We start from the raw sequence: 25532 nt of genomic DNA on the forward strand, positions 1-25532 counted from the left end.
TGAGATAATAAGCTGAATGCAGATATTTTTATAGGGGTAATAAGCTAAATGCAGTTTTTTTATAGTGATAATTACAAAATGCAGATTTTTTTCACAGGGGTAATAAGCTAAATGCAACTTTTTCTGCAGGATTCTATAGGGGTAATAAGCTGAAGGCAGCTTTTTATAGCGATAATAAGCTAAATGCAGATGTTTTAATAGAGAAAATAATCTGAATGCAGATTTTTTATAGAGCTAACAACCTGCACACAGCTTTCCATAGGAAGAAGTGACACAACTGATGTAAACATCACCAACCAACATTAATTTGAGTTTTCATTTCCAAACCACACCTTCAAAAACTCCAACCCTCCCCAAACCCCAGCTGGGCAATGTCCAACCTCCCAAACATTCCCGGTGACAGTGTGGTGTCCCTGCAGCTGGAGGACGGTCACTCTGGCCGCCTGGAGAGGACAGAGGACCTGTGGCTGAAGGTGAGGAAGGACCACGCGCCGCGGCTGGCCAGGCTGGCCCTGGAGAGCAGATCCCTGCAGGACGTGCTGCTGCACGGTGAGCTGCCCAGGGGTGTGCTCTGAGGGGATTTGGGGTTTTATCGCACTGATGGCTGGGGGTTTTGTCCTTTCTTTTTGGGGCCTTTTTGGGGCCTTTTTATGCCCTTACCCTGCGGTGTTTTTTAAAGGCAGACACAGTCTCCACGATGATGTGGCAAAGACACTTTATTGCAAATATTTAGGGGTTTTAAACTGTTTGTTATGAGTTTCATCTATCTATCTATATCTATCTATCTATCTATTTTCTGTCTGTATGTCTATTTTCTGTCTATTTTCCTTCTGTCTTCTATTTTCTATTTTCTATTTTCTTTCTATCTGTCTATTTTCTATCTGTTTTCTATTTATCTATTTTCTGTCTATTTTCCATCAATCTTTCTATCTGTTATCTTTCTATGTGTTTATCTATTTTCTATCTTCTTTCTATTTTTTTATCTTTTATCTCTCTATTTTCTATCTCTCTCTCTATTTTCTATCTCTCTCTCTATTTTCTATCTCTCTCTCTATTTTCTATCTCTCTCTCTATTTTCTATCTCTCTCTCTATTTTCTATCTCTCTCTCTCTCTCTATTTTCTATCTATCTCTCTCTCTCTATTTTCTATCTATCTCTCTCTCTCTATTTTCTATCTCTCTCTCTCTATTTTCTATCTCTCTCTCTCTCTATTTTCTATCTCTCTCTCTCTATTTTCTTTCTATCTCTCTCTCTCTATTTTCTATCTCTCTCTCTCTCTCTATTTTCTATCTCTCTCTCTCTATTTTCTATCTATCTCTCTATTTTCTATCTCTCTATCTTCTATCTATCTCTCTATCTATCTCTCTATCTATCTATTATCTATCTATCTATCTCTCTATTTTCTTTCTATCTTTCTATCTCTCTATTTTCTTTCTATCTCTCTATTTTCTTTCTATCTCTCTATTTTCTTTCTATCTCTCTATTTTCTATCTCTCTATCTATTTTCTATCTCTCTATCTATTTTCTATCTCTCTATCTATTTTCTATCTATCTCTATCTATTTTCTATCTATCTCTATCTATTTTCTATCTATCTCTCGATCTATTTTCTATCTCTCTCTCTATCTCTCTCTCTATTTTCTCTCTTCCCCTCTCCCTTCACTACCCTACCTCCCCATTCTCACCAACAAACCATCACCCTTCCCATCCTCTCTCCACCCTCCGCCAGCCCGCCATCCTCCCTGTGCCCACCCCATTTTTGGGGCTAATTCCCAGGATTCTGTGCTTGCAGGGAAGCCCAAGCTGGGCCGGGAGCTGGGCCGGGGGCAGTACGGGGTGGTGTACCTGTGTGACACCTGGGGGGGACATTTCCCCTGCGCCCTCAAGTCCGTCGTGCCGCCCGACGAGAAGCACTGGAACGACCTGGCGCTGGAGTTCCACTACATGAGGTGGGTGTGGGGTTGGGAGCAGGGGGTTTCCTGAGCCAAAAAAATCACCTGGGTGCGCCTGGAGGGAGGAGGTGAGGGAAAATATGGGGAAAAAGGATGGGGAAAATATGGGGGAAAAATGGGGAGAAATTTGGAGGGAAATATGGGAAAAGGAAAAAAAAATATGGGGGAAAAATGGAAAACTATGGGGGAGAAAGTGGGGAAAAGTATAGGGGAGAAATGGGGAAATCTGGGAATGGAAAATGGGAAAAAATGGGGAAAATACAGGGAAAATGGAAAAATATGGGGAGAAATGGGAAAATATGGTGTAATGGGGAAAATATGGGGAAAAATGGGAAAAATGGGAAAATATTGGGAAAAATGGGGAAAAATGGGGAAAAAAATGGGGAAAAATGGGGAAAATATGGGAAAAATATGGGGAAAAAATGGGGGAAAATGGGGAAAATAGGGGGAAAAATAGAGGGAAAAAACTGGGAGAAATAGTGGGAAAAAATATATGGGGAAAAATATGGGGAGAAATTTGGGAGGAAACGTGGGGGAGAAATTTGGAGGAAATACGGGGAAGAAAAAGATAATGGGAAGAAAAAAATATGGGGAAAATATATGGGGGAGAAAAAATATGGGGGGCAAAATATGGTGGGGAAAAATACATGGGGGAGAAATTTGGAGGGGAAAATGTGGGGGAGAAGTTTGGAGGGGAAAACGGGGAGGAAAAAAATGTGGGGGGGGGGAATAATATGGCAAGAAAAAGAAATACTGGAGGGGAAAAAATGGGGGAAGAAAAAAACACGGGAATAAAAATATACAGGAAATAAATACAGGGGAGAGAAAATGTGGGATGCCAGGGGATAAAAATTCCCAATTTTTCCTTTTCCCAGGTCCCTGCAGTCCCACGAGAGGCTGGTGCACCTGCATGGCTCAGTGATTGACTATGGCTATGGGGGAGGATCCAGCATTGCCGTGCTGCTCATCATGGAGAGGCTGCACAGGGACCTCTACACGGGACTGAAGGTGCCCTGCTGGGCTGTGGGAGCTGGGCTTGGGCTAGCTCTGGGGGTTTAGCTAGCTCTGGTTTAGCTCTTTTATGTAATCTAGTTTATGTCTGTTCTCTAGCTATTTAATATCTATGTCTGTTCTCTAGCTATTTAATATCTATGTCTGTTCTCTAGCTATTTAATATCTCTGTCTGTTCTCTAGCTATTTAATATCTCTGTCTGTTCTGTATCTATTTAATATCTCTGTCTGTTCTGTATCTATTTAATATCTCTGTCTGTTCTGTATCTATTTAATATCTCTGTCTGTTGTATATCTCTGTCTATTTAATATCTCTATCTGTTCTATATCTCTATCTATTTAATATCTCTATCTATTTTATATCTATTTCTATTATATCTATTTATATCTATCTATATCTATTTATATCTATTTCTATTATATCTATTTATATCTATCTATATCTATTTATATCTATTTCTATTATATCTATTTATATATATTTATATCTATTTTCTATCTATTTTATATCTCTATTCTATATCTCTGTTTTATATCTCTATTCTGTATCTCTGTCTATTTTTTATCTATTTTATATCTCTATTCTGTATCTCTATCTATTTTATATCTCTATTCTATATCTATCTATTTTATATCTGTTTTATATCTCTATCTATTCTATATCTATTTTATACCTGTATTTCATATCTCTATTCTATATCTCTATTTTTTATCTATTTTATATCTATTTTATATCTATTTTATATCTCTATTCCATATCTGTTTTATATCTCTATCTATTCCATATCTATTTTCTATTTCCATCTATTCCATATCTATTTTCTATTTCTATCTATTCCATATCTATTTTATATTTCCATCTATTCTGTATCTGTTCTATACCTCTATCTATTTTCCATCAATTTATTAGCTGTTTTCCAGCTGTTTTCCAGCTGTTTGCCTGAAACCAGGTTGATCCAGGGGAAAACAGCTGGAAAAGTGTCCTCCCCAACACAGGGTGGAACAAGATGAACTTTATTTTCCCTTCCAACCCAAACCTGATTCTCTAATACAAAAAAATCCCCATCAATCTATAAAACAAACCAGAATCTCTGCATTCTCAGTGATTTTGGCCAAGAAGAGCAAACCAAAGTCACTTTTAGCAATAAATAAATTGATTTTTATCCCCCTCAGGCTGGGCTGGAATTGGAGCCACGACTGCAGATTGCCTTGGATGTGGTGGAGGGAATTCGCTATCTGCACAGCCAGGGCTTGGTGCACAGAGACATCAAACTCAAAAACGTCCTGGTAAGGAAAACCCCTTCTCTGATCCACCCCAAAACAATTCTAGTGGGAAAAACAAGCTGTGAGTGAAGGAAAAACCTTCTCCAGGTGGGATTTGATGTCAATCCCAGGGAGGTTGCACAGAGACATCAAACTCAAAAATGTCCTGGTAAGGAAAATCCCATCCTCTGCCTCATCTCAAAACGTTTTTAGTAGGAAAAACAAGGTGTGAGTGAAGGAAAAACCTTCTCCAGGTGGGATTTTTGAGTTGTTCTGATGTCAGCCCAGGCAGGTTGCACAGCCAGGGCTTGGTGCACAGAGATATCAAACTCAAAAACGTCCTGGTAAGGAAAATCCCATCCTCTGATCCACCCCAAAATAATATTAGTGGGAAAAACAAGGTGTGAGTGGAGGAAAAACCTTCTCCAGGTGGGATTTTTGGGTTTTTTTGATGTCAGTCCCAGGGAAATTGCAGAGCCAGGGGTTTGTGCACAGAGATATCAAACTCAAAAATGTCCTGGTAAGGAAAATCCCTTCCTCTGATCCATCCCAAAACTATTCAGTGGGAAAAACAAGCTGTGAATGAGGGAAAAACCTCCTCCAGGTGGGATTTTTGAGTTGTTCTGATGCCAATCCCAGGGAGGTTGCACAGTTGGTGCACAGAGATATCAAACTCAAAAATGTCCTGGTGAGGAAAATCCCATCCTCTGATCCATCCCAAAATGTTTTTAATGGGAAAAACAAGCTGTGAGTGAAGGAAAATCCTTCTCCAGGTGGGATTTGATGTCAATCCCAGGTCTTGGTGCACAGAGACATCAAACTCAAAAACGTCCTGGTGAGGAAAATCCCATCCTCTGATCCACCCCAAAACTATTCTAGTGGGAAAAACAAGCTGTGAATGAGGGAAAAACCTTCTCCAGGTGGGATTTTTGAGTTGTTTTGATGTCAGTCCCAGGGAAATTGCACAGCCAGGGGTTGGTGCACAGAGATATCAAACTCAAAAACGTCCTGGTGAGGAAAATCCCTTCTCTGATCCATCCCAAAATGTTTTTACTGGGAAAAACAAGGTAACCTTCTCCAGGTGGGATTTTTGAGTTGTTCTGATGTCAATCCCAGGGAGGTTGCACAGTTGGTGCACAGAGACATCAAACTCAAAAATGTCCTGGTGAGGAAAATCCCATCCTCTGATCCACCCCAAAATGTTTTTAGTGGGAAAAACAAGCTGTGAGTGAAGGAAAATCCTTCTCCAGGTGGGATTTGATGTCAATCCCAGGGCTTGGTGCACAGAGATATCAAACTCAAAAACGTCCTGGTAAGGAAAATCCCATCCTCTGATCCACCCCAAAATAATATTAGTGGGAAAAACAAGGTGTGAGTGAAGGAAAAACCTTCTCCAGGTGGGATTTTTGGGCTGTGTTGGTGTTAACCCAAGCAGATTTCCAATTCTGCTTCCCTGAAATGAAGGGGAAAAATCAGATTTCAGCCAGGAAATCTGATTTCAAATAAGATTCCCAACCCTCCTGGTGTGAATTAATATCAAAAAATTGAGATTTTTGTGGCAGAAATGCAGTTCTCACCTGCCTGGCTGTGTTTCCTCCCCAGCTGGACAAGAAGAACAGAGGGAAAATCACAGATTTGGGGTTCTGCAAACCCGAGGCGATGATGTCGGGGAGCATCGTGGGAACCCCAATCCACATGGCTCCTGAGCTCTTCACAGGTAGGAGCCTCCTGAATTCTCCTTGGAATTCATCTTTTAACCCCAGAAAATTCCCTGCTTGCAGTCCATGCTGGGCATTTTTTCCTGTATTTTATTTTTTCCTGCATTTTATTTTGGTTTTCCCCACATTTTATTTTATTTTTCCTGTATTTTATTTTGGTTTTCCCCACATTTTACTTTTATCTTCCTGTATTTTATTTTATTTTTCCTGTATTTTTTTTATTTTCCCGCCTATTTTATTTATTTTTCACATGTATTTTATTTCATTTTCCCCATATTCTATTTTATTTTATTTTTCCTTTTATTTTTCCTCCTATTTTATTTTGGTTTTCCCCGTATTTTATTTTATTTTTTCCCATATTTTATTTTACTTTTTCCCCTATTTTTATTTTATTTTTCCCATATTTTATTTTACTTTTCCCCGTATTTTATTTTATTTATTCCCTGTATTTTATTTTACTTTTCCCTGTATTTTATTTTATTTCATTTTTCCCCGTATTTTATTTTATTTTTCCCCGTATTTTATTGTTCTTGTATTTTATTTTATTTTATTTTTCCCTTCTTTTATTTTTCATATTTCCCCCTTCCTTTATTTTCATTTTCCCCTTCCTTTATTTTCATATTTCCCCCTTTTATTTTCATTTTCCTCTTCTTTTATTTTCATTTTCCCCATTTCAAAATTTCTGTGCAGCTCAGGAATGCAGCAAGAATTGGGATTGAAGTTAAGCTTTCCCAAATTCCAAGAATTTATAAATTTAAGCTGCACAGAAATTTTGAAATGCTGTGGAATTAAATCTAAATTTGAGGCAAAGCAGCACAGAAATTTTAAAATGCTGTGGAATTAAATCTAAATTTGAGGCAAAGCAGCACAGAAATTTTAAAATGCTGTGGAATGAAATCTAAATTTGAGGCAAAGCAGCACAGAAATTTTAAAATGCTGTGGAATGAAATCTAAATTTGAGGCAAAGCAGCACAGAAATTTTAAAATGCTGTGGAATGAAATCTAAATTTGAGGCAAAGCAGCACAGAAATTTTAAAATGCTGTGGAATGAAATCTAAATTTGAGGCAAAGCAGCACAGAAATTTTAAAATGCTGTGGAATGAAATCTAAATTTGAGGCAAAGCAGCACAGAAATTTTAAAATGCTGTGGAATGAAATCTAAATTTGAGGCAAAGCAGCACAGAAATTTTAAAATGCTGTGGAATGAAATCTAAATTTGAGGCAAAGCAGCACAGAAATTTTAAAATGCTGTGGAATGAAATCTAAATTTGAGGCAAAGCAGCACTAAAATCCTTTCCCAGCTACGAAATTAAATCTAAATTTGGGGCAAACCAGCACTGCAATTCCTCCCCATCCTGCCCAGCTCCCAGTGCTGTTCTCCCTGCTGATCCCACATGGTTTTTCCCAGGAAAATACGACAATTCCGTGGATGTTTATGCCTTTGGGATCCTGTTCTGGTACCTCTGCTCGGGGCACGTGAAGTTACCTGAGGCCTTCGAGAGGTGTGCGAGCAAAGATCACCTGTGGAACAACGTCAGGAGAGGTACTGGGATGGGTGGGATTGGGGAGGGATGGGTGGGTGGGGAATCTGGTGTTAGTTTGGGAATTGGAAGGGAAAATCCTGGAATGGCTGAGGTTGGGAAATATTTTGGGATTATAAAGGCCAAGCTGTGCTCGATCCCAGCATCCAGGGATTGCACCAGGCAGGGAATTCCTTGGATCCTGGGAACACCAGGCAGAGCTTTCCTTGGATTTGAGATCCAGGCAGGGCTTTCCTTGGATTTCAGAGAGATGGATCCAATCTCTCCTGGCATTCCCAGAATGGTTTTTTATGGATCCAACCTCTCCTGGAATTCCCAGGAGCACCAGGCAGAGCTTTCCTGGAATTTCAGCACCAGCCAGGGAATTCCTTGGTTCCTGGGAGCACCAGGCAGGGCTTTCCTTGGGTTTCAGAGAGATGGATCCAATCTCTCCTGGCATTCCCAGAGTGGTTTTTTATGGATCCAATCTCTCCTGGAATTCCCAGGAGCAGCAGGCAGGGCTTTCTGAACGCCAGGAGAGGTACTGGGCTGGGTGGGATTGGGGGAAGGATGGGTGGATGGGGAATCTGGTGTTAGTTTGGGAAGGGGAAATCACAGAATGGCTGAGGTTGGGAAATGGTTTTGGGATTGTTGAGGCCAAGCTGTGCACAATCCTAAAATCCAGGGATTGCACCAGGCAGGGCTTTCCTTGGATTTCAGAGAGATGGATCCAACCTCTCCTGGAATTCCCAGGAGCACCAGGCAGAGCTTTCCTGAATTTGAGCACCAGGCAGGGAATTCCTTGGATCCTGGGAACACCAGGCAGAGCTTTCCTTGGATTTGAGATCCAGGCAGGGCTTTCCTTGGATTTCAGAGAGATGGATCCAACCTCTGCTGGAATTCCCAGAATGGTTTTTTATGGATCCAACCTCTCTGGAGTTCCCAGGAGCAGCAGGCAGGGCATTTCTGGGATTTGAGCACCAGGCAGGGCATTCTGAACGTCAGGAGAGGTACTGGGATGGGCTGGGATTGGGGGAAGAATGGATGGATGGGGAATCTGGTGTTAGTTTGGGAATGGGAAGTGGAAATGGAAATCACAGAGTGGCTGAGGTTGGGAAATATTTTTGGGATCATCGAGGCCAAGCTGTGCCTGATCTCATCATCCAGGGATTTCAGCACCAGGCAGGGCTTTCCTTGGATTTCAGAGAGATGGATCCAATCCCTCCTGGAATTCCCAGAGTGGTTTTTTATGGATCCAACCTCTCTGGAGTTCCCAGGAGCACCAGGCAGGGCATTTCTGGGATTTGAGCACCAGGCAGGGCTTTCCAGGAGAGGTACTGGGATGGGCTGGGATTTGGGAAAGGATGGGTGAGTGGGGAATCTGGTGTTAGTTTGGGAATGGGAAGTGGAAATCCTAGAATGGCTGAGGTTGGGAAATATTTTGGGATTGTTGAGGCCAAGCTGTGCACAATCCTAAAATCCAGGGATAGCACCAGGCAGGGCTTTCCTTGGATTTCAGAGAGATGGATCCAACCTCTCCTGGAATTCCCAGGAGCACCAGGCAGAGCTTTCCTGAATTTGAGCACCAGGCAGGGAATTCCTTGGATCCTGGGAACACCAAGACAGGGCTTTCCTTGGATTTGAGCACCAGGCAGGGAATTCCTTGGATTTCAGAGAGATGGATCCAATCTCCCCTGGAATTCCCAGAGTGGTTTTTTATGGATCCAATCTCTCCTAGAATTCCCAGGAGCAGCAGGCAGGGCTTTCTGAACGCCAGGAGAGGTACTGGGCTGGGTGGGATTGGGGGAAGGATGGATGGGTGGGGAATCTGGTGTTAGTTTGGGAATAGGAAGGGGAAGGGGAAATCACAGAATGGCTGAGATTGGGAAATGGTTTTGGGATTGTTGAGGCCAAGATGTACTCGATCTCAGCATCCAGGGAGTGATTCCCAACATACCAGGCAGGGCTTTCTTGGGATTTCAGAGAGATGGATCCAATCTCTCCTGGAATTCCCAGAGTGGTTTTTTATGGATCCAATCTCTCTGGAGTTCCCAGGAGCACCAGGCAGGGAATTCCTGGGATTTGAGTACCAGGCAGGGCTTTCCAGGAGAGGTGCTGGGATGGGCTGGGATTGGGGAAGGATGGGTGGGTGGGGAATCTGGTGTTAGTTTGGGAATTGGAAGGGAAAATCCTGGAATGGCTGAGGTTGGGAAATATTTTGGGATTATAAAGGCCAAGCTGTGCTCGATCCCAGCATCCAGGGATTGCACCAGGCAGGGAATTCCTTGGATCCTGGGAACACCAGGCAGAGCTTTCCTTGGATTTGAGATCCAGGCAGGGCTTTCCTTGGATTTGAGAGAGATGGATCCAACCTCTCCTGGCATTCCCAGAGTGGTTTTTTATGGATCCAAGCTCTCCTGGAATTCCCAGGAGCACCAGGCAGGGCATTCAAAATGTCAGGAGAGGTACTGGGATGGGCTGGGATTGGGGGAAGGCTGGATGGATGGGGAATCTGGTGTTAGTTTGGGAAGGGGAAGGGGAAATCCTAGAATGGCTGAGGTTGGGAAATGTTTTTGGGATTGTTGAGGCCAAGATGTGCACAATCCCAACATCCAGGGATTGATTCCCAACATACCAGGCAGGGCTTTCCTTGGATTTCAGAGAGATGGATCCAATCTCTCCTGGAATTCCCAGAGTGGTTTTTTATGGATCCAACCTCTCTGGAGTTCCCAGGAGCACCAGGCAGGGCATTTCTGGGATTTGTGCGCCAGGCAGGGCTTTCCAGGAGAGGTACTGGGATGGGCTGGGATTGGGGGGAAGGATGGATGGATGGGGAATCTGGTGTTAGTTTGGGAAGGGGAAGTGGAAATGGAAATCACTGAATGGCTGAGGTTGGGAAATGGTTTTGGGATTGTCGAGGCCAAGCTGTGCTTGATCTCAACATCCAGGGATTGCACCAGGCAGGGCATTCCTGGGATTTGAGAATCAGTCAGGGCCATTTTTTGGATTTGAGCACCAGGCAGGGCTTTCCTTGGATTTCAGAGAGATGGATCCAATCTCTCCTGGCATTCCCAGAGTGGTTTTTTTATCTCTCCTGGAATTCCTAAGAGCACCAGGCAGGGGCATTCCTTGAATTTGAGCACCAGGCAGGGGCATTCCTTGAATTTGAGCACCAGGCAGGGGCATTCCTTGGATCCTGGGAACACCAGACAGGGCATTCCCTGGGATTTGAGCACCAGACAGGGGCATTCCTTGAGATCCTGGGAAATACCTATTATATCTGGGAAATACCTATCCTATTCTCTTCCTCTTTGGAGCATTCCCTGGATTCTGAATTCCCAAAACCCACCCCAATCCCCGTTTCTCCCAGGCGTGCGCCCCGAGCGGCTGGCGGTGTTCGACGAGGAGTGCTGGCAGCTGATGGAAGCCTGCTGGGATGGAGATTCCTCCCAGAGACCTCTGCTGGGCATCGTGCAGCCCATGCTGCAGGGAATCATGGACAGGCTCTGCAGAGCTCCCTCCGAGCATCCCAACAAAGGCCTGGATGATTCCACCTGAATCCCTGGAATCGCGGAGGGGAAAAGGAAATAAAATCCGGGAATGGCCGCGGGGGGAATTCCAGACTCCTCCAGGGAAGGAGCTGAAGGGGGGCTTGGCGAGGTGATAACTCCATCCCACCCCTTTATCCCGATGGAAACACGAGGGGAAGGCATGGAAAATCCCGATTAAAACGGGAATTTTGGCGATGCCACCCCAAAGAGGGACAGGGGAAAAAAAAAAAAAACCAAAATCCCTTCCCGGTAATTTTGGGATAACCATCCCGAATCCCTCAGCCATTGGCACTAATTCCAGAGCGCTTGGAGAGGAAGGAAAAGGCACAGAAGTTTTTAGGATAGGAAGTGTTGGGAAGCTCCCAGGAGTTTTCCAAGCACTGGAAATGTTTACATGGACAGGAGCAAAGCTTTCTTGTTTTACTCTGGGGACTCGGAAAACCCCACTTGGATAAGCTATTGAATCCCTAATCCCACCTTTTTTCCCTTTTTTCCCCAATTATTTGGCTCCCTGAGATTCCTTGGAATGGCTGGAAAAACCTGCCCTTGCTTCCATATTTGTAGCACCAAAAAAAATCTCCTTGCAATTATTATTATTATTTTTTTTTCCGTGGGGGAAAGTGCCAAAAATTCCTTTTTTTTTAAAAAAAAATTGGTATTTGGGGCTCGGAATGAACGGGGAGCTCAGGACAGTTTTAAATTGGGCTAAGTCTGGATGGGAAGATTTTTTTTTAAAAATGAGGTTTTTCCAGCTTTTTTTTTTTTTAAGTTGGAGGAGGGGGGAAAACATCCTTCCTTCTCCTGCTCAGTTTCACTCCAGGGCTGGAATTTGGATGGAAAAAGAATCAAAAAAAAAAAAAAAAAATGGGGATAGGGGAGGAGTGGGCAAGGCTGTTCCTGGAATTCCCAGTTTATCTGGAGCAGGAATTGCAGCTTGGTGACTCCGTGAGGAGTTGGGAGTTCTCCAGGGCATGGGCAGGGATTCCTGGGATTCCCAGGAAAAGCAGGAATGTGGAATTCCCTGGCAGGATGGGTTTGCGTGGGAATCTTCTCCTTTCTTTGTGCAATAAATGGATTTCAGGAGCTTTTTATGGAGAGGAAAGAAAAAAAAACAAACAAAAAAAAAAAAAAAGCTTTTTTTTTTTTGGTTTAATTCCCTGTGGGCATTGTGTGGGATGTGCTGGCATTCCTGGTGGGATTGGGATGGATCTGGAATTCTCCTGGAATTTCCAGAGTGGTTTTTTTATGGATCCATCCCCTCCTGGAATTCCCAGAGTGGTTTTTATGGATCCAGCCCCTTTTTGGCACTCCAGAGTGGATATTTGCTGGCATTTCCAGGTGGCTGTTTGTGGATCCAACCTTTCCTGGCATTCCCAGAGTGGTTTTTTATGGATCCAACCTCTCCTGGAATTCCATTTTATGGATCCAACTTCGCCTGGCCTCCCAGAGTGGTTTTTTTAATGGATCCAATGTTTCCTGGAATTCCAAGAGTGGATTTGTGCAGATCCAACCTTTCCTGGAATTCCCAGAATGGTTTTTTATGGATCCATCCTTTCCTGGAATTCCCAGAGTGGTTTTTTTGGGATCCAACTGCTTCTGGAATTCCCAGAATGGTTTTTTATGGATCCAGCCATTCCTGGAATTCCCAGAGTGGTTTTTTGGGATCTATCCTCTCTCCTGGAATTCCCAGAGTGGTTTTTCTGGATCCATCCTCTCTCCTGGAATTCCCAGAATGTTTTTTTGGGATCTATCCTCTTGTAGAATTCCCAGAGTGGTTTTTTGGGATCCAACTACTCCTGGAATTCCCAGAGTGGATTTTGTGGATTCATCCTCTCTCCTGGAATTCTCAAAGTGGTTTTTTATGGATCCATCCTTTCCTGGAATTCCCAGAGTGGATTTTTGGGATCCATCCTCTCTCCTGGGATTCCCAGAGTGGTTTTGTGTGGCATTCCAGTGTGGTTTTTTTCATGGATCCAACCTCTCCTGGAATTCCCAGAGTGCTTTTTCTGGATCCATCCTTTCCTGGAATTCCCAGAGTGGTTTTCCTGGAATTCCCTGAGTGGATTTTTGGGATCCATCCTCTCTCCTGCCCAGCTCCAGCTGCTCGTGCCAAGAACTCCCACACACTCCTCCAAAGCCCAATCCCAGTTTTCCCACCCCAGGACTCCACTAACAGTATTAACCTGCCTGGGGAGGGGGGAAATCCTCTGGAAAATCCTCTGGAAAATCCTCTGGAAAATCCTCTGGAAAACCGGGAGAGTCCAGCGCAGTCCCTGGGAATGGCTGGAGGGAGTTTGTGTAAATAATAAAAGTCTGAATAAACCTGAAACCTCTGCAGCTCCACAGCTTTTCCTGTCTCACCATCCCAAACTCTCCCCCAATCCCTTTTTTTGGTTTTGGTTGGGATTTTCTGGAGTTCCTCTGGGATTTTTTGGGGGGGAATTTTGGCAGCTGGAATGTGGGAATCTGCAGGTTTTCCCAAATTTTGCAGCTCCTCCTGGGCCTGAGCTTGTGGTGGGAGATTCTTCCCTTTTTATCCCTAAATTCAGGGTTTTCCACGTGGTTGGAGCAGGGGAAGGAAGGAATCATCATTTCATGGAAAAATTCCAGAATTTTTCAGTCCAAAGTGGTGCCAAACTCAGTGAGCTGAGCTGAGCTCTCATCCCAGCCTGGCTGCAGAATTTGGGAATGGGGAGAGAAGAGGAGCCCCTGCCTTCCTGGACCCCAATTTTACCTTCAATAAACACCCAAAGAACTATTCTTTTCCTATTCTATTCTACTTTATTTCTATTCTATTCTGCTTAATTTCTATTTCTATTCTACTCTATTCTACTTTATTTCTAGTCTATTCTATTCTATTTTACTTTTTCTATTCTATTCTATTTAATTTCTATTTCAATTCTATTCTACTTTATTTCTATTTCTATTGTATTCTACCCTATTCTACTTTATTTTTATTCTATTCTACTCTACTCTGCTCTACTCTACTCTATTCTATTCTACTTTATTTCTATTCTATTCTACTCTATTCTACTTTATTTCTATTCTTTGACTTTAATTCCATTCTGCTTTATTTCTATTCTATTCTATTCTATTCTATTCTATTCTATTCTATTCTATTCTATTCTATTCTATTCTATTCTATTCCATTCCATTCCATTCCATTCTATTCTATTCTACTTTATTGCCATTCTATTCCATTCTATTCCATTCTATTCTACTTTATTTCTATCCTATTCCTTTTTTCCCAAAAGCAGCCAGACATTTCCAGGACCAACTCCTGCTCTCTCCATCGCTGTCCCCTGGCTCCCTGGCAGTGTCCCCGGCCAGCTGGGAGCAGAGGGACAGCGGGAGGTGTCTCTGTCCTGGAACGGGATGATTTCAGCGTCTCTTCCATCAAACCATTCTGGGATTCTGTCATTGATCTGCTCCAAACTCAACCTGCTCCCAGTACTTTCCATGGTCTCGGCTGGGGCAGCAGAGCCAGGACGGGGAAAATATCAGGAATTCAAGAGTGTGAACGAGACAGCGCGATACCCGCACGGTCCCACCTTCCCCCTTCTGTTTTAATTAATTATTTTAATTATTATAATAATTACCATCGCTGGTTCCCTAGCGCCCCCTGTCGGCCGCCCGCCGCTCCGGAACCCTCGCGCTCGGCAGCGCGACCCGCCCGGCCCTTTCCGCGCGCCGCTCCGGGGCTGCCCGCCGCGCTGCCTGCTCCGCGCCGCCGCTCCGCGCAGCCATCCCCGCCCTGCCGCCGCACCGGAGCCAGCCGCGCCTCACCGCAGGGCGGGACGGGCTGAGCCGGGCCGGGAGGCGCCGGGAGCCGCTGCGGGGGCGGAGGGAGGGAGCGGCCGTTCGGCAGGCGGAGGGCGAGGCGCCGGGCCGGGCAGGGCCCTCGGGGGTCCTTGGCGACGGGAGCGGAGGGAGCTGAGGGAGCGGGAGCGGCGGCGAGATGAACCTGGAGCTGCTCGGTGCGAGCGGGGAGGGAGCGGGAGCGGGTTGGGAGTGGGGTGGGGATGGGAATGGGACCGGGAATGGGAATGGGAGCGGGAATGGGGAGGAGCTGGGAGCGCGGGGCGGCGGGGGCGGGACGGCGGCGCGGTGAGCCTGGAGCTGCTCGGTGCGAACGGGAACGGGATGGGAGCGGCGGGCTGCGGGACCGGGAGTGGGAATGGGAGCGCGGGGCGGTGGTGGGATGGACCGGGAGCTGCTCGGTGCGAACGGGAATGGGATAGGAACGGGAATGGGAGCGCGATGGGAACGGCGGGCTGCGAGACCGGGAACGGGGATGGGATGGGATGGGATAATGGGATGGGATGGGGAGGGAAGCGGAGCGCGGGGCGGTGGGGCGGTGAACGGGGAGCTGCTCGGTGCGAACAGGAGCGGGATGGGATGGGATGGGATGGGATGGGATGGGATGGGATGGGAGCGGGAGGAGCCACGGGATCAGGGAGTGACGGGGCTGGGAATGGGAATGGGAATGCAGAATGAGCCGGGACCGGGGGGCGACAGGACCGGGACAGGACCGGGGGTGGAACCGGGGCGGGGCCGGGAATGGGGCTGGCTGAGCCGGGAGGCTCCGGGAGCGGCGGGATCGGGAATGGGAATGGAAAGCTGGCTGAGCCGGAGAGCTCCGGGAGCGGCGGGGCTGGACCGGGACTGGGACCGGGTAAAGAGACCCAGGCCGGTGTTAGCGGAGCCTCGGCGGAGCCACCTCGCTCGCTCAGCCGCTGCTCTCCCCTTCCTCCGCAGAGTCCTTCGGCCAGAACTACCCCGAGGTAACCGCTCTCCCCGCCCCGGTACCACCCCCGGTACCGCCCCCGGTGCCCCCCGGCTCGGCGGGGCTGCGGGCAGCTTCACCGGCCGCTCTGACCGGGCCGGGGCACCGCGCTGTCCCCGCAGGAGGCCGACGGGACGCTGGACTGCATCAGCATGGCGCTGACGTGCACCTTCAACCGCTGGGGCACTCTGCTCGCCGTGGGCTGCAACGACGGCAGGATCGTCATCTGGGATTTCCTCACCCGCGGCATCGCCAAGATCATCAGCGCTCACATCCACCCCGTGTGCTCCCTGTGGTGAGCGGGGCAGGGCGTGGGGTGGTCTGGGAATGGGCATGGGATGGGCATGGGATGGGCATGGGATGGCTCTAGAATGGCACTGGAGTGGTCATGGAATGGTAATGGAATGGTCATGGGATGGGCGTAGGATGGTCATGGGATGGTCATGGAAGAGCTCTAGAATGGCGCTGGAATAGTCATGTGATGGTAATGGGATGGTCATGGAATGGTCACGGGATGGTCATGGCATGGTCATGGAGTAGTTGTGGAATGGTCATGGGATGGTCTGGAAATGGTCATGGAATGGTCACGGAATGGTCATGGGATGGTCATGTAATGGCTCTGGAATGGTCATGGAAATGGTCATGGGATGGTCACGGAATGGTCATGGAATAGCACTGGGATTCATCCCAGGGGGAGAGAGAAGGGCTGGGTTTGTCCTTTCTGCCAGGGAGAGTTTGGGGTGCAAGGAGGAAGGAGCATCCAGGGAATGTTTGGGTTCTTGCATTGCTTAAAGGGCTGCAGGGGAGCTGGAGAGGGATTTGGGATGAGGGGTGGAGTGACAGGATGAGGGGGAATGGCTCCGTGCTGCCTGGGATAAATGGGATATTGGGAAGGAATTCTTCCCTGGGAGGGTGGGCAGGGCTGGGATGGAATTCCCAGAGGAGCTGTGGTGCCCCTGGATCCCTGGAGGTGTCCAAGGCCAGGCTGGAGCACCCTGGGATAGTGGAAGATGTCTTTGCCTATGGAATGGGATGGGATTTTAGGTCCTTCTCACCCTAAACCATCCACAACTCCCTACTTTTCATCAGGAATTACATTTTCCCCTCACCCTCCCTCCCTGCCCCTCACTACCCCATTTCCCTCTGATCCCATTTCCCCTTGGCTGCCTCTGCCACCTCCCAGGAACAACCCTAACAGGAGTTCCCTCTGTGTGCTGCAGCTGGAGCCGGGATGGCCACAAGCTGGTCAGTGCCTCCACCGACAACATCGTGTCCCAGTGGGACGTGCTGTCCGGAGACTGTGACCAGCGGTTCCGCTTCCCCTCGCCCATCCTCAAAGTCCAGTACCACCCCCGGGACCAGTGAGTGCTCTGGGAGAGCACTGGGATGCTCCCAGCGGGGTGGAGCTGATGGTTGTTGGGGTTTTGTGGTGTTTTTTGAGTGGAATTGTGGGTTTTGGGGAGTTGTTTTGGGGTTGGGTTTGGTGTGGGTTTGTCGGGTTTGGTGTGGGAGGATTGGGTTTGGGTTTGGGTTTTGGGTTTGGTGTGGGAGGATTGGGTTTGGGTTTGGGTTTGGGTTTTGGGTTTGGTGTGGGAGGATTGGGTTTGGGTTTGGGTTTGGGTTTGTTGTGTGGAGGATTGGGTTTGGGTTTGGGTTTGGGTTTGTTGTGTGGAGGATTGGGTTTGGGTTTGGTGTGAGAGGTTTGGGTTTGGTGTAGGAGGTTTGGGTTTGGTGTGGGAGGTTTGGGTTTTGGGTTTGGGTTTGGTGTAGGAGGTTTGGGTTTGGTGTGGGAGGATTGGGTTTGGGTTTGGGTTTGGGTTTGGGTTTGTTGTGTGGAGGATTGGGTTTGGGTTTGGTGTGAGAGGTTTGGGTTTGGTGTAGGAGGTTTGGGTTTGGTGTGGGAGGTTTGGGTTTTGGGTTTGGGTTTGGTGTAGGAGGTTTGGGTTTGGGTTTGGTGTGGGAGGATTGGGTTTGGGAGATTTGGGTTTGGTGTGGGAGGATTGGGTTTTGTGTTTGGGTTTGGTGTGGGAGGATTGGGTTTGGGTTTGTTGTGGGAGGACTGGGTTTGGGTTTTTTGTGGGAGGTGAACAGGAGGAGGAACACCTGTGGAAGGATTGGGACAGGAGGAAACTCTTGGAGATGTGTGTGGGAATGTCTCCTTGGGTTTAAAATCACTGCACAGACTTGGACAAGAAATCAAACTAGAACCAAACTTAACATCATTTTGCTGTTTAAGTACCAAAAATAAAGCAACAAAAATCCAGATACTCCACATTCCCCAATCCAGATCAATGCCTTTTTTCCTCTAAATGCAGCAATCCTTTTCCATGGTAAGAATTCCCACCTTCCCCCCTCTCCCTGCAGGAACAGGGTGCTGGTGTGTCCCATGAAGTCAGCCCCAGTGATGCTCACCCTGTCAGACTCCAAGCACGTGGTGCTGCCTGTGGATGACGATTCTGACCTCAACGTGGTGGCTTCCTTCGACAGGAGAGGGGAATACATCTACACCGGCAACGCCAAGGGAAAGGTGAGCCTTCCAGCTGGGAATTTCCTCCTGGAATTTCCTCTTGGAAAGGGTGGTCAGGCTTGGGAACTGCCCAGGGAGGTTTGGAGTCTCCACTGCTGGAGGTGTCTGAGGAATTCCTCGGTGCTCAGGGTGGGGATTGAGCACAGCTTGATGATCCTGGAGGGATTTTCCAGCCTCAGTGATCCTGGGATTGCTGTCTGACTTAGGCCTTTGAGTTCCTGTTGTGGTTGACCCATTTTTGGGATCTTCTCCCAGCATTCTTCTTGTCTTTCACCCATTTCTGGGATCTTTTCCCACTGTTTCTTTGTCTTTGGGACAACACATTTTTGGGATCTTCTCCCAGCGTTCCTGTTTTCTTTACCCCATTTTTGGGATCTTTTCCCGGTGTTTCTGTTCTTTTCCCTATTTTTGGGATCTTTTCCCGTTGTTCATGTTGTCTTTGGGACAACACATTTTTGGGATCTTTTCTCAGCATTTCTCTTGTCTTTGCCCCATTTTTGGCATCTTTTCCCACTGTTTCTTTGTTTTTGGGACAACACATTTTTGGGATCTTCTCCCAGTGTTTCTGTTCTTTGCCCCATTTTTGGGATCTTTTCCCTGCATTTCTGTTCTTTGCCCCATTTTTGGGATCTTTTCCCAGCATTTCTCTTGTCTTTGCCCCATTTTTGGGATCTTTTCCCAGTGTTCATGTTGTCTTTGGGACAACACATTTTTGGGATCTTGTCCCAGCATTTCTCTTGTCTTTGCCCCAGTTTTGGGATCTCTTTCCAGCATTTCTGTTATCTTTGCCCCATTTTGGGGATCTTTTCCCTGTGTTTCTTTTCCCTGCCCATTTTTGGGATCATCTCCCAGCATTTCTGTTACCTTCACCCCATTTTTGGGATCTTTCTGAGCTCCCTGAGAGCCACCAGCAGGGAGTTGAGTGACAATGACCCCACTGACCGTTCTTTGTCTGCTCAATCTGCAGATCCTGGTCCTAAAAACAGACACTCAGGATCTTGTTGCTTCCTTCAGAGTGACCACAGGCACCAGCAACACCACGGCCATCAAATCCATCGAGTTCGCCCGCAAGGGGAGGTCAGTGCCTCTTTGGGATCATCACCATGCTCTGCAAAACCCCATAAATCTTTTGTGGGACAGAATTCCTGGGTTTTTTTAAGGTTTTATGTGGTTTTCCCCCAGCTGCTTCCTGATCAACACGGCAGACAGGATCATCAGGGTGTACGACGGGAGGGAAATCCTGACGTGCGGCAGGGATGGGGAGCCTGAGCCCATGCAGAAACTGCAGGATCTGGTCAACAGGTGGGGAAAAGGGATATGGGGCTGGGTATGGGGTTGGGGACAGGGATTGGGGTTGGAGACAGGGATTGGGGTTGGGGAAAAGGGATGGGGAGCCTGAGCCCATGCAGAAACTGCAGGATCTGGTCAACAGGTGGGGACAGGGATGGGGTTGGGATATGGGGTTGGGGATAGGGACATGGGGTTGGGGACAGGGATTGGGTTGGGGCAGGGATATGGGATTGGGCACAGGGATAGCTATAGGATCTGGTCAACAGGTGAGGGACAGGGATGGCTCTAGGATTTGGGGCACAGGGACAGGCACAGGGATGTCTGTAGGATCTGAGGAACAAGGAGAGGCACAGGGATGTCTGTAGGATCAGGGAACAGGGATGGCACAAGGATGGCTGCTCTTTTCCCGGGTTGCTCAGGCACTGGGAAAGGCTCCCCAGGGAATCCACAACCCCAAAGGCTGTGGGATGGTTGGACAACACTCTCAGGGATGCAGTTGGGAATTTTCGGGGTCTGTGCAGTGCCTGGGGTTGGATCAGTGACCTTTTGGGGTCCTTTTCCACCCAGGATATTCCCCCACCTCACATTCCATCCCACATCCATCCCCAGCACATTCCACACTAAGAACACAAATTTCCATTCCGAATTTACCCCAAACACCTCCAAAAACCCCCACTTCAAAAACCCCTGAAGCCGGGAAACACCCAAAACCCCACCCCAACCCTCAACCCCACCCCTCACCCCTGGAATTCCCAAAATTCCCATTGCAGGACCCCCTGGAAGAAGTGCTGTTTCTCGGGGGACGGGGAGTACATCGTGGCGGGGTCGGCCCGGCAGCACGCCCTCTACATCTGGGAGAAGAGCATCGGCAATTTGGTGAAAATCCTCCACGGAACCCGCGGGGAGCTCCTGCTGGACGTGGCTGTGAGGAAGATTTTCCTATTCCTTGAAGGGTTGGAAGGTTGAGATGTCCTAATTGGGTTTGCTAATTAGTAATTGGATTTTTTTGATTGAATCCAGTGGCATCCGGTGCGGCCCATCATCGCCTCCATCTCCAGCGGGGTTGTGTCCATATGGGCTCAGAACCAAGTGGTGAGTGGGAGATTTGGGATCATCCCTTGGGAATGGGGCTAATTCCAGAGGGATTTGGGCTGCCCCTGCATCCCTGGGAGTGTGCCAGGCCAGGCTGGAGCAGCCTGGGATGGTGAAAATTGTCCTTGCCTATGGAATGGGATGAGCTTTAAATTCCCTTCCAACGCAAACCATCCCAGGATTCTGTGTGCTGGTTTAGATGGGATTTTGGGAATGAATCCTTCCCTGTCAGGGTAGGGAGGAGCTGGGATGGAATTCCCAGAAAATCCATGGTTGCCCAATCCCTGGAAGTGTCCAAGGCCAGGTTGGAGCAACCTGGGGTAATGAAAAGTGTCCTTGCCTGTGGAATGGGATGAGCTTTAAATTCCCTTCCAACCCAAACCATCCCAGGATTCCATCTGCTGGTTTAGATGGGATTTTGGGAATGAATCCTTCCCTGTGAAGGTGGGAAGGAGCTGGGATAGAATTCCCAGAAAATTTTGGCTGCTCCTGGATCCCTGGGAATGTCCCAGGCCAGGTTGGAGCAGCCTGGGATGGTGATGGGATCCCTCCCTGCTCATGGAATGGGATGGGATTGAAGTTCCCTTCCAACCCAAACCGTCCCAGAGTTCCATATGCTGGTTTAGATGGGATTTTGGGAATAAATTCCTTCCCTGTCCAATCCCTGGAAGTGTCTTAAGGTCAGGTTGGAGCAACCTGGGATAATGAAAAGTGTCCTTGCCCATGGAATGGGATGGGATTGAAGTTCCCTTCCAACCCAGACCATCCCAGAGTTCCATCTGGTTGTTTGGATGGGATTTTGGGAATCAATTCTTCCCTGTGAGGGTGGGGAGGAGCTGGGATAGAATTCCCAGAAAATTTTGGCTGCTCCTGGATCCCTGGGATTGTCCAAGGCCAGATTGGAACATCCTGGGATGGTGAAAATTGTCCTTGCCTATGGAATGGGATGAGCTTTAAATTCCCTTCCAACCCAAACCATCTCAGGATTCCATCTGCTGCTTTAGATGGGATTTTGGGAATGAATTCCTCCCTGTCAGGGTGGGAAGGAGCTGGGATAGAATTCCCAGAAAATTTTGGCTGCCCCTGGATCCCTGGGAGTGTCTGAGGCCAGGTTGGAGCAGCCTGGGATGGTGATGGGATCCCTCTCTGGCCATGGAATGGGATGGCATTTAAATTCCCTTCCAACCCAAACCACCCTAGGACTCCATCTGCTGGTTTAGATGGGATTTTGGGAATGAATTCCTCCCTATGAAGGGATGGAATTCCCAGAAAATTCTGGCTGCTCCCGGATCCCTGGGATTGTCTGAGGCCAGGTTGGAGCATCCTGGGATGGTGAAAATTGTCCTTGCCTGTGGAATGGGATGAGCTTTAAATTCCCTTCCAACCCAAACCACCCCAGGATTCCATGTGATGCTTTAAATGGGATTTTGGGGATAAATTCCTCCCTGTGAAGGTGGGGAGGAGCTGGGATAGAATTCCCAGAAAATTTTGGCTGCTCCTGGATCCCTGGGAGTGTCTGAGGCCAGATTGGAGCAGTCTGGGATAGCGGAAAGTGTTATATATGGGATTTGAGTGTCGTTTATGGAATTCTGCTGGATTTTCAGTGCTTTTATGGAATTTTAACGAATTTTAATAATTCAGGTCGGAAAAAACCCTCTAGACCATCAACCCAACCATTCCCACCACTGTCCCCTTGTCCCCAAATGCCACATCCACAACATTTTAAATCCCTCCAGGGCGTTTGGCATTGCAGGAATCCGAGGAATTCAATTAAATGGAATTTTTATTTTGATTTCTTTTTAGGAAAAAAAATTTATTTTTATTTTTTTGATTTTTATTTTGATTTTTTTGATTTTTATTTTGATTTTTTTGATTTTTATTTTGATTTTTGTAGGAAAACTGGAGTGCTTTCGCCCCTGATTTCAAGGAGCTGGATGAAAATGTGGAATATGAGGAGAGGGAATCAGAATTTGACATCGAGGATGAGGATAAGAGTGAGCCAGAGCAGACAGGTAGGATTCCTGAATATTCCCAGGGGATTCCGAGGGATCCGAGGGAATTGTGGCCACTTGGTGGTGCCAGAAAATCATGGGAAAAAATCGTGGGGAAAAAAAAATCCTGGAAAAAAAATAGTGGAAAAAAAATGTGGAAAAAAAATGTGGAAAAAAAATTGTGGAAAAAAATCCTGGAAAAAAAAATCCTGGAAAAAAAAATAGTGGAAGAAAAAAAACCTGGAAAAAAAATTGTGGAAAAAGATAGTGGAAAAAAATAATGGAAAAAAATCATGGGAAAAAATTGTGGGGAAAAAAAATCCTGAAAAAAGTTGTGGGGAAATAAAAATCCTGGGAAAAAAAAAAAAGTGGGAAAATAAAAATCCTGGAAAAAAATCGTGGGAAAAAATAGTGGAAAATTGTGGGAAAAAAATCCTGGAAAAAAGTCGGGGAAAAAATTGTGGGGGAAAAAATCCTGGAAAAAAAGTTGTGGGAAAAAAAACTCGAAAAAATCGTGGGGAAAAAAAACCCTGGGAAAAAAATTGTGGGAAAAAATCCTGGGAAAAAAATGGGAAAATAAAAATCCTGGAAAAAAATCCTGGAAAAAAAATTGTGGGAAAAAAATCCTGGAAAAAATTCGTGAATGAGCGAAACTGTAGTGGAAATTAGGATTATTCCAGCTCTTCTCATTAGCAGCTTTTAATGTTTCTGTTAAAGCACTTTTCATAATTTAATTAATTGATTTTGGCGATTTTAGGAATGAATTTGAGCAGATTGAGAACTGGATTAGTGGAAAAACCAAAATATTTGGGAGATTTGAAATCTTCTCCCTACCTTAATTCTGGAATTATTTTAGTTTTTTCTACTTTAATAGGAAATATTTTAGATTTGTTTTGTGCTTTAATATTAATTATTTTAGGTTTTTTTGTGCTTTAGTAGGAGATATTTAGACTTTTTGTGCTTTAATAAGGAATAATTTAGATTTGTTTTGTGCTTTGCATTAGGAAATATTTTAGATTTGTTTTTTGCTTTAGTAGGGAATAGTTTAGATTTGTTTTCTTCTTTAATAGGAAATGCTTTAGGTTTTTTCTGCTTTAATAGGGAATATATTAGGTTTGTTTTCTCTGCTTTAATAGGAAATATTTTAGATTTATTTTCTGCTTTAATGGGAAATACTTTAGATTTGCTTTGTGCTTTAATAGGAAATATTTTAGATTTGTTTTTTGCTTTAACAGGAAATACTTTATGTTTGTTTTCTGCTTTAATAGGAAATAATTTAGATTTGTTTTCTGCTTTAGTAGGAAATACTTGGGTTTTGTTTTCTTTAACAGAAAATACTTTAGGATTTTTTTGGCTTTAATAGGGAATATCTTAGATTTATTTTCTGCTTTTATAGAAAATATTTTTGGTTTGTTTTGTGCTTTAGTAGGAAATATTTCAGGTTTGTTTTCTGCTTTTATAGGAAATATTTTAGGTTTGTTGAGTGCATTAGTAGGAAATATTTTAGACTTTTTTTGTGCTTTAATAAAGAATAATTTAGATTTGTTTTCTGCTTTAGTAGGAAATATTTTATATTTGTTTTCTGCTTTAATAGGGAATATTTTATATTTGTTTTCTGCTTTAATAGGGAAATATTTTAGGTTTGTTTTCTGCTTTAATAGGAAATGCTTTAGGGTTTTTTCTGCTTTAATAGGGAACATTTTAGGTTTGTTTTCTGCTTTAATAGGAAATATCTTAGATTTATTTTCTGCTTTTATAGAAAATATTTTTGGTTTGTTTTGTGCTTTAGTAGGAAATATTTCAGGTTTGTTTTCTGCTTTTATAGGGAATATTTTAGGTTTGTTGAGTGCATTAGTAGGAAATATTTTAGACTTTTTTGTGCTTTAATAAAGAATTATTTAGATTTGTTTTCTGCTTTAGTAGGAAATACTTTAGAATTTTTTCTGCTTTAATAGGAAATATTTCAGGTTTGTTTTCTGCTTTAATAGGAGATATTTTAGGTTTGTTTTCTCCTTTAATAGGAGATATTTCAGGTTTGTTTTCTGCTTTAATAGGAGCTATTTCAGGTTTGTTTTGTGCTTTAATATGAGATATTCCAGGTTATTTTCAGCTTGAATTCAGCAGCAAACACCCCAGCTGGTTTTCCTGCCCCAAGCCCTTTGCTCCTGTCTCTCCCACCCTAAATTCCCATTTTTCCCTGATTTCCAGGCGCTGATGCTGCTGAGGATGAGGAGGTGGATGTGACCAGTGTGGATCCCATCGCTGCCTTCTGCAGCAGGTGACAGAGCCTTTCATGACACCTTAATTAGCCTTTTATTGGCACCTTAATTAGCCTTTCATGACACCTTAATTAGCCTTTTATTGGCACCTTAATTAGCCCTTTAATTGATCCCAAACACCTCATGAATAATCCCTTTAATTAATGCATTAATGCCAAACACCTCATTGATAATCCCTTTAGAAAACACAACATCCCTGATATAAAATATATATAGTTGCCTATATAAAAGATAACATTCCCTTTGTAAAACAGAATATTCTCTTTATAAAACACATTCCCTTTAGAAAACACACCATTCCCTATATAAAACCCAGTATTCCCTTTATGAAACACAATATTCTCTACATAAGACAGAACATTCCCTATGAAAAACAGAATATTCTCTTTAGAAAACACAGCATTTCTCTTTAGAAAACACAACATTCCCTACATGAAAACCAATATTCCCTGTATAAACCACATCACTCCCTTTGCAAAGCACATTCCCTATATAAAACCCAACATTCCCTATATAAGCCACAACATTCCCTTTACAAAACCCGTCATTCGCT

The 25532-nt window shown here is 45.4% G+C and overlaps 2 protein-coding genes and 1 long non-coding RNA gene across 3 annotated transcripts in view; all 3 read left to right on the forward strand.

The window, feature by feature from the left end:
• Positions 1–11793, forward strand: part of LOC146423377 (dual serine/threonine and tyrosine protein kinase-like) — a 28947-nt gene extending 17154 nt beyond the window's left edge. The window contains exons 7-13 of the mRNA XM_085044828.1: positions 417–549; positions 1792–1948; positions 2827–2959; positions 4136–4249; positions 5828–5942; positions 7352–7486; positions 10834–11793. Of these exons, the coding sequence (XP_084900954.1) occupies positions 417–549; positions 1792–1948; positions 2827–2959; positions 4136–4249; positions 5828–5942; positions 7352–7486; positions 10834–11021 (975 nt within the window). The 3' untranslated portion in view covers positions 11022–11793. The remainder of the gene's footprint in view (positions 1–416; positions 550–1791; positions 1949–2826; positions 2960–4135; positions 4250–5827; positions 5943–7351; positions 7487–10833) is intronic.
• A 1082-nt stretch (positions 11794–12875) lies between these two features.
• LOC146423378 (uncharacterized) lies at positions 12876–13343 on the forward strand. The gene is made up of 2 exons (XR_014847564.1): positions 12876–12949; positions 13013–13343. It is a non-coding gene; the product is annotated as an uncharacterized LOC146423378 (long non-coding RNA).
• Positions 13344–14853: 1510 nt separating this feature from the next.
• On the forward strand, positions 14854–25028 carry LOC146423379 (retinoblastoma-binding protein 5). Its single transcript, XM_085044830.1, has 11 exons — positions 14854–14991; positions 15773–15798; positions 15923–16095; positions 17021–17161; positions 18165–18327; positions 19295–19404; positions 19510–19629; positions 20388–20541; positions 20638–20709; positions 22604–22721; positions 24909–25028. The coding sequence occupies exons 1-11, from the start codon at positions 14973–14975 to the stop codon at positions 24980–24982; spliced, it is 1170 nt and encodes a 389-aa protein (XP_084900956.1). The 5' UTR covers positions 14854–14972; the 3' UTR covers positions 24983–25028.
• The last annotated feature ends 504 nt before the right edge of the window (positions 25029–25532 follow it).

The sequence above is a fragment of the Lichenostomus cassidix genome, unplaced genomic scaffold (genome assembly GCF_008360975.1).
Source record: "Lichenostomus cassidix isolate B80296 unplaced genomic scaffold, HeHo_3.0 HiC_scaffold_549, whole genome shotgun sequence".
Lineage (NCBI taxonomy): Eukaryota > Metazoa > Chordata > Aves > Passeriformes > Meliphagidae > Lichenostomus > Lichenostomus cassidix.

Coding starts and splice junctions, on each gene's coding strand:
- LOC146423379 (XM_085044830.1), top strand. Junction 17,162..18,164: donor CAGTACCACCCCCGGGACCA/GTGAGTGCTCTG, acceptor CTCTCCCTGCAG/GAACAGGGTGCTGGTGTGTC. Junction 19,630..20,387: donor CTGCAGGATCTGGTCAACAG/GTGGGGAAAAGG, acceptor TTCCCATTGCAG/GACCCCCTGGAAGAAGTGCT.